At 31.8% G+C, this 11,075-nt stretch overlaps 1 protein-coding gene across 2 annotated transcripts; it reads right to left on the bottom strand.

Moving 5' to 3' along the window:
* Window positions 1-719: 719 nt before the first annotated feature.
* On the bottom strand, window positions 720-2,763 carry LOC108833220 (coatomer subunit zeta-3). 2 transcript variants are annotated; one of them, XM_018606653.2, is made up of 7 exons: window positions 2,686-2,763; window positions 2,224-2,259; window positions 1,947-2,106; window positions 1,696-1,843; window positions 1,542-1,619; window positions 1,052-1,136; window positions 720-963 (listed from the first exon to the last, which is right to left on the bottom strand). In XM_018606653.2, exons 2-7 carry the CDS (start codon window positions 2,236-2,238, stop codon window positions 904-906), a joined length of 546 nt encoding a protein of 181 aa, XP_018462155.1. In that variant the 5' UTR covers window positions 2,239-2,259; window positions 2,686-2,763; the 3' UTR covers window positions 720-903. The 2 variants fall into 2 exon arrangements, with proteins under 2 accessions (XP_018462155.1, XP_018462156.1); XM_018606654.2 differs by having other exon boundaries at window positions 2,583-2,688.
* Between the last annotated feature and the right edge of the window lie 8,312 nt (window positions 2,764-11,075).

Here is an 11,075-nt window from a genome sequence, read left to right as displayed (position 1 = left end):
CTACGATTTGACCCTTATTAATTTCCAAATAACATACCCATATTGTAAATAATAATTTAGCATTTGTAATTTTGATTTTCATGTTTTTTTTTCATTTCACACTCTAGATTCATTGATTATGACCAAAGAAAACTAGGTAAGGCGAGTTAGATGATCCACTCAAAGCTCTAGCAGTAGAATTTGACGATCCAGACATCATTAATTTCAATGGATGAAGATTTAAACAATCAAATATGAAAATTCAATTTTTAGGGTTCTTCATGTTCTATTTGGGATTTAAAAAAAATGTTTCACAGGTCGGGTTTAATCCTTTTGTAGTTGGATCTTCGATTGGGTCTGATTGTACCAATATCCACTGATACCATCTGGTTTAGTATCGGTTAAAATTATAAACCATTAGTACCAAACCCAATTTTCTGTCTGTGTGGATTCATGTTTCGATCTTTTAAGTGGTGAGGTAATAGACAGATATAGTTAAATTGTGTTTAATTATGAGGATAAAAGTTTGTGGGGACTGTTACTATATAATAGTTAATTAGTTATGGTGTAGAAATCCCGAAAAAAAACTAGAGGTTTAGGATCACTTTTTTCGCATGCAAATCCTTCTCACATTTCATGCAGACAAAAACACAAACTTGGCAATCACATGATTGCGCATATATGTTCATCCGTTAAAGAATAATTCTTAGGAACAGTAAAATATAATATGGAAGTATTGGTAACCAACAAAAAAGAATAATTGATCTAAATTCCAAAAGGAAACAATACAAGTAAACGATTTGTAAGAAAATCAGTCATAAGATACTTGAGTAAACATGCACTCATCTCTAGTGAACAGCAACAATTTCAGGTATGGCTATTAAAAGCCCATGATTAAAGATCATTTTGCTACAACGATGATAATCATGTTAAAAGACTTCTTGCCAGGTGCTCTCTCGCCGTTGCAAATGCTTGGGTTAATGTCTACAATTCAAAAGGCACAAAAATTGTCAAATGCATAATTACTATGAAGATTATCACTTTGCTAAAAGAAACTCATATAGCATCACACCTGTTCAGAGAGTGAACCACTTGCTTCTGTGCTCTGCATTGCTACTTTTCCCGCAATGACATTGGCATCTGTTTCCAATACCATCCTGAACATATAAGACAACGGACACATGAGCATGACTATAACCGTGACAGGATTCAAACACCATGAATATCCTTCTTGATTCATTTCACCAAAGAACCACACCCCAATGATAACATAGAAAAGACTTCATCATCTCTAAACAAATGCCCTACGCAAAACTAGTAACAAATCCAGAATGCCCCCCATAAATTATCTGAGTCTACAATAGCTATACACATTCCTGCACAACCCCTAGGCTAGATATGATAGTCCTTAATTAGACTTAACAAGAAGAGCTTATCATACTGACTGTAGATCAAACAATATGTTGTCATAGTCCATATTATTCTTTAATCTGCAGTTAACTATGGCGCAAGGCTAAGATGTTAACATAGTTATAAAATTGCAGAACAGAACCGAAGCTTACCCCTGATCAACCATCTCATCAAGGCACAAAAAGATGAGATCCAAGTTTTCAAGGGCTTCCATCTTTTCAACATTGTTCCTGTAAGGATGCCATATTTTTAATTGCCTGACCAGGAAAAGAAGATTCAAGTTGTTTGTTAAGGGGGAGTTAGTACCTGAGAAGTAATGCAACGGCATCAAAAAAGCCTTGTAGAACAGATGATAAGATGAGCTCGTTTTCATCTTCACCTCCTGTAACAAAGAAGTGAAGGTCCTGGGCAAACTTATAGACAACAATGTTATTCTCCAACAGTGTGATCTCCGCTGCAAAATGTAAAAAAAATTGAAAGACATTAAAAATATGATAATAATTACACAAAGAATTAGTACATACATTAATAATGTGGAAATTTCAGTTGTGTCTTACCTTCTGTGCGAGCATTGGTTTTAGAGGTCTTCGTGAAGACATACTTTTCAAAAGCTAACTTGGCAGCATTAGTTGTCCAATCATCCGAGTAATACTTGACAGCCACACGTTTTCCTTCAGAGTCTAGAAGAAGGATGTTTTTTACCAAAGGACAAGAATCCTGTTTCATTATAAATTAGAAAGTCAGGTGTAACCATTAAGCCTACATAAAAACAACATTCAATGAGGTGATAGATTTTTTTTTTGACGACCAATGAGGTGATAGATATACACTTACATTAGCTCTTGACATTGCTGTTGAACCAAGTTACACCTGAAATAGTGATAAACTAAGTGTTACTAACACCACTAAAAAAACTAATCACTTTTGTAGATCACTAGTGATTACACTAAGATCTTAGACGACAGTCAGTGATAGATCATCAACACCAGTCTCTAAGACAGTAAAATTACAAAGACTTACAATCAGATCTATAACAAGTGTCATACATAAAAAAAGACCAGAATCAACATAAACCAAATCCTATTTCTTCTTTGGCGAACGAATACAAAAATTTCATCAAGGGAACTGTGAACCAATGGCTACAGATTGAAATCCAGATCTCTAGAAAAATAAAACAAGTACGAATGGATAACCTATCGATCTGATCTGATCTGATGAATTCGGAACATAAATCATAAGAAATGGAAGCAGAGATCGAAAAGATAAAGGAGATGACTGCAATCTCCTCAAACTTGCCTTTGAGATCGATGATGACTTGCTTGAGCCGAAGGAACTAGTAAATAAGAATATACGCGTGGTTCTGATCTTATATTATTGGTCCTGATGAGTAAAGGGCGTAGCTTTAACTTTTTTTTTTTTTTTGCAAAATTGACTCAAAACATGAAGTCAACCACAAAACTAACTTATATTTTTTCTGAATTTTTCTTTTGTCCACTAGAAAACTAAAAAAAAAAATATTTTGTTTTTTAGACGACTTACACATTAGTCGTCTCGAGTTTTTACCTAGACGATTAACTTGTAAATCGTCCAAGATTTTATTCCGAGATTCTGGTCAAACATTACTAATCTTGGACGACTTACAGGTTAGTCGTCTAGGTAAAAAACTCGAGACGATTAACATGTAAATCATCTAGAAAAAAAAACTTTTCTGTTTAATATTTCAATTACAAAACTAACCTGAGACAACTTACAAGTTAGTCATCTAAAAAACAAAATATTAAATTTTTAATTTTCTACTTGACGACTAACTTATAAGCCGTCCAGGAAAAATCAAATTTCTGACACATTCCGGTCAAATGCAAAACTAACCAGTTTTTCCTAGACGACTAACCTGTAAGTCGTCTCGATTTTTTTTTTTATCAAACAAAGTTGGACGACTAACCTGTAAGTCGTCTAGGTTGAAAATCAATTGCAAAACTAACTTAAATTGACGACTTCAGACGACTTTTATGGAAGTCGTCCAGACGACCTCCGTGGATGTCGTCTGCGTTAATGTTTAATAAACTTTAATTTTCTCTAAACCTATAAAGTCTTTTTAATATATTTTTGTTAATTCATGTTTATTAGTTAATATTAGGGCTACTGAATGAAATTTATAACTTAAATTGGTGATATTTATAAGGTTAGCAACATTCATGTTAATTAAAGTTTCTAACTGATCCGAGAAGACTTTCGTGGAAGTCTTCTATGCTAGTTCTACGCTAGTTTTTGAATAACTTGTATTTTTAAGAGTGTTAAGTAGCTTCAAGATTTGTAAAACTTATATTTTTATTTTCAAATATGTTTTCTCCCTTTGTTTTATTAAATTTGAGTTTGACTAAATTTTTCAACACAAACTTGTAAAAAATGTGATATACTTTGACTATTTACTATTGTATGTTTTCCTCTCTTAAGTATTATTGTTATAGGCACCAATGATGATATTGTTATGAGTTGGAAGAAGGGTTAAAATGCTTCTTAAAATGTTGTATCAATATGAGGTTACCAACATTCTTGTTTAGTAAGATGAGAAGAAGGTCATTGGAGTTTATTATTTGCATATGAGAGATCCAAAGATAAGAAAAAGCTATTGAAGTCAATTATTCATTAATTTGTTAATGTGTAAACACATTGTTAGCACATATATTACATTTTGGGAAACATTATTACTGATTTTACAAAATAATTCACAACTAAAAGAGTACATATGCAAATCACAAAATATACCACAAACAAAACTATTATAGATCATTCATCTATAAAGACAAGCTTGGACTCCACTTGATATGGAAGAAGACTTTGTCAGAAGACTTCCAGGAAGTCCAGACGACTTACACAAAGTCCAGACGACTTACAGGAAGTCCAGACGACTTCCAGGAAGTCGTCTGGACTTCCTGGAAGTCGTCTAGCACATTATATTGTAGACGACTAACAGGTAAGTCGTCCCAGAAGTCTTCTAGATCTGAAAACTCTGCATATCCAAATCCAGATCTGAAAAACCTGCACATCCAAAATTGTTCAAATTAAATGGCTTAAAACAAAGAAAATGAGTAGAAAATTAGATAGATATACTTTTATAGAACACACAACGTACATATCCAAGTAGAAGATGAGAAACATCTGATTAAAAACATGCAAAAAGATAGATTAGTGAGAAAAACATGTGACAAAACTTAAAAAATTCATATAAAATTTGGTGTTTTCAATTTAAAGAGATTAGACTGAGGTTGAAGAGTTTTAGTTTGGGAAAAAAATAAGAACTTTATAGAACAGGAAGTTACCAAATGAAAAAAAATCAGACATAAAAACTTACCAAAACGTTGAGATCTATTATGAAAAGGAGAGACATGGAAGAAGACTCTGTCAAACGACTTCCAGGAAATCCAGACGACTAACCCGTAAGTCGTCCAGAAGTCTTCTAGATCTGAAAAACTTGCATATCCAAATCCAGATTTGAAAAAACCTGCATATCCAAAAATGTTCAAATGGCTTAAAACAGAGATAATGAGTGGAAGATTAGATAAATCTACATTTATAGAACACACAAAAATACATATCTAAAATCAATAGATCTACCTTTAAATGAGTGGAAGATGAGAACAATGTGATGAAAAACCTGCAAAAACAAGATAAATTAGTGAGAAAAACATGAGACAGAAAAAAATTGATATAAAGTTTGGTATTTATAAGTTCAAAGAGATTAGAGAGGGGTTGGAGAGTTTTAGAATGATGAACATTACATTTTTGTTGCAGACATTTGAGAGGAGTAGAGAGAATGTGTAATTTTTTTCTTTATATAAGAAAAGTTAGATTTGATTGGAATGAGTTATACCTTTATATATTTTGTTGTAGAATTAATGATGTAGATTTTTCTACTAGAGTTGTATACATTTTTGATGTAGAATTTTGGTTGTATTTTAGAAGATTAATTATTTCCTTGTATATATTTTAAAGCCAATGCATAAATGCTTTAGGTATTTAATTTTTTTAAAGCCAGAAAAAAAGAAAAAAAACTATAACTTTAAAAGTTTTGTCGAAAACATGATTGAAAAAAAATTGTGCTTTAGTAAAAATTTTTGCTACAAAAGTTTTCTTCAACATTTGTCAGTCATCACCTTTATCAGCATAATCATTTTCCTAGTGACATTAAAGGAGGCATTGTTGATGGAGTGGAGATTCTTAAAACAATAAAAACGATAAAAATAAACATCATTGTAATAAGATTTTATTGGAAGTAATTAAAATCCATAAAACATATCTTAAACAATGGTATATGATATGTGACAAAAGAATGGTATATGATAAATTGATTTAATGGTCCAAACCACAAACTACAATGTATCATTTATTTTCTTTAAGATAATGTATTCTATAAAACAAAAACAATATACAGATATTAAGTATGACTACACCTTAGTACAAAAAGGTATTCTCATGCCATCCCTGCAAGTGAATCAGTTGAGTTTATAGTTTCTCAATCAACTTGTCTTTGGTATTCTTACATGCGTTCATTAAATGACGCCATTTAATAATTTTCACATTCTCTACACCGTTCTTCAGCCAATACCTGCGATAAGATTTTAATTAAACACAGATTTCTTGAGCTATCTATCTCTTAGATAAGAAAGAACCGGATACATAAAGGCAGAAAACCATACTATAAAAATCTTGTATCATCAGACCTAATTAGTAAAGGCTCTATTCGATGCAGAAGCTGACATCAATGAGAAAAAATATTCGCTTGTGAGAAAGCGCATCTAGTGGTTCTTGCCAGGGAAACATGAAAAAGAACATTGTATGATATGGTTCCTTGTCCAAAATTAATGGTTGGAAGTTTTTCCATATCTGAAGAAACAGAGGTGAGCATCAATTTTCCTGCTGGCTGCTTACCAAAACTCAAATCTCTTTTTTGTTTCTGCATTAGAGAGTGTACTAATCTGACTAGGAGAAATAAGCAAAAAAAATGATGTACAGTTGACACAAAATAGCTTAGAAATTCTTGTAGAATTAGAAGACAAAGTCATCAGCTTGTTAGAAAATTGTTCTCAGAGCTATGTAAGTCGTCATATGTCACAACCAAAATTCCCTTTTCCAGAAAAGAGAAAAGAAAACTGTTTCTGGCTTATGCGCTTCAATTTAATTGAGGATATATTCTCCTTAGTTAGTCAACTGACCGTTCTTACCTTCGTAGATCCTTGAGAGCCACTGATTTTTATTTTCCCCATCCCTTCATGTAGCTTTGATTTCTGACTGAGTTAAACGTGCAAAGAAATAGAGTTTTAGTTCACATTTGAGATACGACTCTTGATTGGTGTTAGGGATTGAACATATAGCCACATATTGCAAGAAAGATTGGGAGGCATGCTGGGAGGAATAAAGAGAAAATGTTGCTAATGTTACTTTACCCAATGAAAAAGAATCAATTTTTACTTTTTCTTACGCTCCCAGGTGGCAAAATTTCCCGCAAGGAGAGAAAAAACTATACTTTATATATTAAAATATTAAGATTGGGTTTCTAATTTCTATACTATTATATATACAAATTTCATTTTAAATTTGAATACATTCCGAAAACGTAAATGTTTGCTCGAATCCGGATAAACCAATAGTGTTTATTTAAAGAAAATATATAATAATTTTATGTCTATTGAATAAATAATAAACCGTGTTTTGCAAATGTCCAGTCTGAATCACAGTTTCATGCTAATATTTAAAATCATACATATTATCTTATAAAAATTTATTTTAATAAAATAATAATTTAATTTCAAAAATTAACCTGCGCTTTCTAAATTTCTATACTACTATATATACAAATTTAAACAAAATAATAATTTAATTTCAAAAATTAACCCGTGCTTTCTAAACGCCGATCAAAATCTAGTAAAATCATTAAAAAGAAGCATATACTGAGCAAAAATTTATGATAACATCAACAACAAACAAGGATATTGGTATAATCAATTGAATCTTTCTTACAAAATCACTTACAAAACTTATCGAATTTTCAAAATTATACATTAAGATTCGTATAATCAATTGATATTTGATTTACTACCATATTCTAAAATAGTAACCAAAAATATACATCAACATTAATTAAATGTAAATGTCTATGACACAATTAGTTTCAAGTCATGCCAACATTGTTAATATGTCGTGTCATCATTTTTATTTCAAAACATTGCGGTGATAATACATGACAAATCACTTTCCAAATAAAAGCATCAACATATATATCTATATATTACAAAATAGTAAATTCTAACAATGAATAATACAGTATATATATTTTTTTGTTTTTTTTGGTAAGAGAATATATGTTATTCCATAATTGAAAGAATACCAAGATATTAAACTATTTTTTACATTTGACCTTGATAATTTCATATCACCTATACAACAAACTTACACACACATCTTCCTATATATACACCCATACGAGAAAAAATCAAACATCAACTTTTTCAATTCATAGTCACAAAAAACTTCTTAGCTATTCTCAAAACAGTTTCTGAAAAAATATGAACACAAAAAATATAGCAATGTTTATGATGGTGATGTTGGTAATAATGGGAACAGAGAAAATTTTGGTTCAGGCAAATGATCCCTTGTTTGAAATCTCTAGTGGACGTAGACATGTTACATCTACCCCTACTCCTCCAGCTAATCCTTCTCTTTCACAAGATCATCCCTTGTTTGAAATGTCTACTGGAAGTAGACATGTTGCATCTACCCCTACTCCGCCAGCTAATCCTTCTCTTTCACAAGATCGTCCCTTATTTGAAATCTCTACTGGAAGTAGACATGTTGCATCTACCCCTACTCCCCCAGCTAATCCTTCTCTTTCACAAGATCGTCTCTTGTTTAAAATCTCCAGTAGACGCAGACATGTTACATCTACCCCTACTCCTCCAGCTAATCCTTCTCTTTCACAAGATCATCCCTTGTTTGAAATCTCTACTGGAAGTAGACATGTTGCATCTACCCCTACTCCTCCAGCTAATCCTTCTCTTTCACAAGATCGTCCCTTGTTTAAAATCTCTACAGGAAGTAGACATGTTGCATCTACCCCTACTCCCCCAGCTAATCCTTCTCTTTCACAAGATCGTCCCTTGTTTAAAATCTCCAGTGGACGCAGACATGTTACGTCTACCCCTACTCCTCCAGCTAATCCTTCTCTTTCACAAGATTTTCCGGCTGAAAAAAAGACCTGAGAGTATGAAACATGCATAAAGAAAATATTCTGAGACATGCAAGAAGAAGGGCAGAAGAAATAAATATTATGTCTAAATTAATAAAGAGGAATAGTTACATTCACCCTAGTATGTATTTTTATTTCGTTCTTATAACATGAATGATAAAATAAAAATAAAAATAATGATGCAAGAAGATGTTTTGTATAAGATATAATAAATATTATAACTATTGAATTTATGAATATATGGTGCATTTCATGGTTGAAGAAAATCACAATATTTTCCTCTAGGGTTAAACCCGCCCTACGGTCGGGTAGGGGCGGGTGAGCAACTGAAAAAGTAACTAAAATATGTTTACACTACAAGAAAACATATCAATTACAAGGGTCATATTCCTTGTTAATTCGTTGTAATAGGAAGTTTACAACGAATTAACAAGGAATAGCGTTTCGTTGTAAAACGTTCGTCGTAATGGAAGATTCGTTGTAACTTCCTTGTAACATTTACGACAAAATAAATTCGTCGTAAAGGCAAAAGAGAGGATTTCGTCGTAATTTCGTAGTTAGCTTTCGTCGTAAAAGACTAGTATAGTTTCCTTGTAAAATCGTCTTTAAGTGCTTGTACATTTAACAACGAATTTACAAGTCCTTCCATGTTTAGTCCTTGTAATCTTTACAAGGAATTTACAAGTATTTTCTTGTAAATTCCTTGTAAAACTTATGAGGATTTTACAAGTATTTCCTTGTAAACTTCTTGTAACCATTACAAATAATTTACATCTCATTGAGGTATTATTATAATGTTATGAGATATTCAAAATTTAAATTATAAAATGAAATACTGGAAATTAAATTACTTTAAAGAAAATAAATAAATGTCATAAAATAATATTCAAATTTATAATGGAAACAATTTTTTAAAAAAATATAATGACGCCGTCGAAGTAGTTGTTGGGGACGTTCTTTCCCGGAGAATCTCGTACTTCATCCACGGGTTCCGTCTGGAAGAGTAGGACGAAGTCTCCCTTGCGACTTTGTTGATGAAGCTTGTTTCCACCGTCCATCCCTTCTTTCTAGGAGTCACTTTGCAAAAAAGAATCATAGTAATTTAATTAATTATATAAAAATGTTTAGAAAATAAAATATAATTTAACTTTTTTTAAAAAATAATCTAATCAGTCGTTTAAATACCACAACCTAATATTTTTATATATAATTTTGTTACCTAAATTTACCACATAAACTAACCACCTAAACTAATTACCTAAACTAATCACCTACTAATTAACTAAACTAACCACCTAAACTAATTACCTAAAACCTAAACTAATATTTTAAGAAGAAACATACCTTGAGAGGCTTAAGAGAGGAGTGGTTTGAGAGGAATGAATGAGGCATTCCTCATTCATGTTTCGAGATATATATAGAAACATCATTCCTCTTAAAGTCATCGTAATTTTACGAGGAATCTACCAGGCCCGCGTTTTTAGAGTTACAACGAATTTACAAGGAAACATTACAACGAATTTACAAGGAATTATTTACAACGAATTTACAAGGAAAGAATTACAACGGATTTACAAGGAAAGCATATTACGAGGAATTTACCAGGCCCGTGTTTTCAGTTACGACGAATTTACTAGGACTATATATGAAATCCCGAAAATCAAATCTCTAAACCCCAAAATCAGTTATCTATATAACACTATCCTTTTACCCTTACGAGGAATCTACCAGGTCCGCGTTTTTACAGTTACAACGAATTTACAAGGAAACATTACAACGAATTTACAAGGAATTATTTACAACGAATTTACAAGGAAAGCATTACAACGGATTTACAAGGAAAGATATTACGAGGAATTTACCAGGCCCGTGTTTTCAGTTACGACGAATTTACTAGGACTATATATGAAATCCCAAAAATCAAATCCCTAAACCCCAAAATCAGTTATCTATATAACACTACCCTTTTATCCTTACGAGGAATCTACCAGGCCCGCATTTTTAGAGTTACAACGAATTTACAAGGAAACATTACAACGAATTTACAAGGAATTATTTACAACGAATTTACAAGGAAAGCATTACAACGAATTTACAAGGAAAGCGTATTACGAGGAATCTACCAGGCCCGTGTTTTCAGTTACGACGAATTTACTAGGACTATATATGAAATCCTGAAAATCAAATCCCTAAACCCCAAAATCAGTTATCTATATAACACCACCCTTTTACCACATCATCCCCTTTATCCAATAAACCATAAACTCCAATTAAATCCTTAAAACCCAAAGCATAAGTATTATAATCAGACAACATAGAAATGCATTAAGTTTTAAACTGATTTATATACTAAAACCTGATTTATATATAACAAATTTACAAGGAAAGTATTACAACGAATTTACAAGGAAAGAATTACAACAAATTTACCATGTCCACGTTT

This window comes from Raphanus sativus, chromosome 9, assembly GCF_000801105.2.
Source record: "Raphanus sativus cultivar WK10039 chromosome 9, ASM80110v3, whole genome shotgun sequence".
Lineage (NCBI taxonomy): Eukaryota > Viridiplantae > Streptophyta > Magnoliopsida > Brassicales > Brassicaceae > Raphanus > Raphanus sativus.
This window is presented reverse-complemented; position numbering and strand designations above follow the sequence as displayed.

Excerpts from the sequence above, each read along its gene's own strand:
- LOC108833220 (XM_018606653.2), bottom strand. Across the intron at positions 1,620-1,695 it reads GCCGTTGCATTACTTCTCAG|GAACAATGTTGAAAAGATGG; the intron begins GTACTAACTCCC and ends GCATCCTTACAG. Across the intron at positions 1,137-1,541 it reads GATGAGATGGTTGATCAGGG|GATGGTATTGGAAACAGATG; the intron begins GTAAGCTTCGGT and ends TTATATGTTCAG.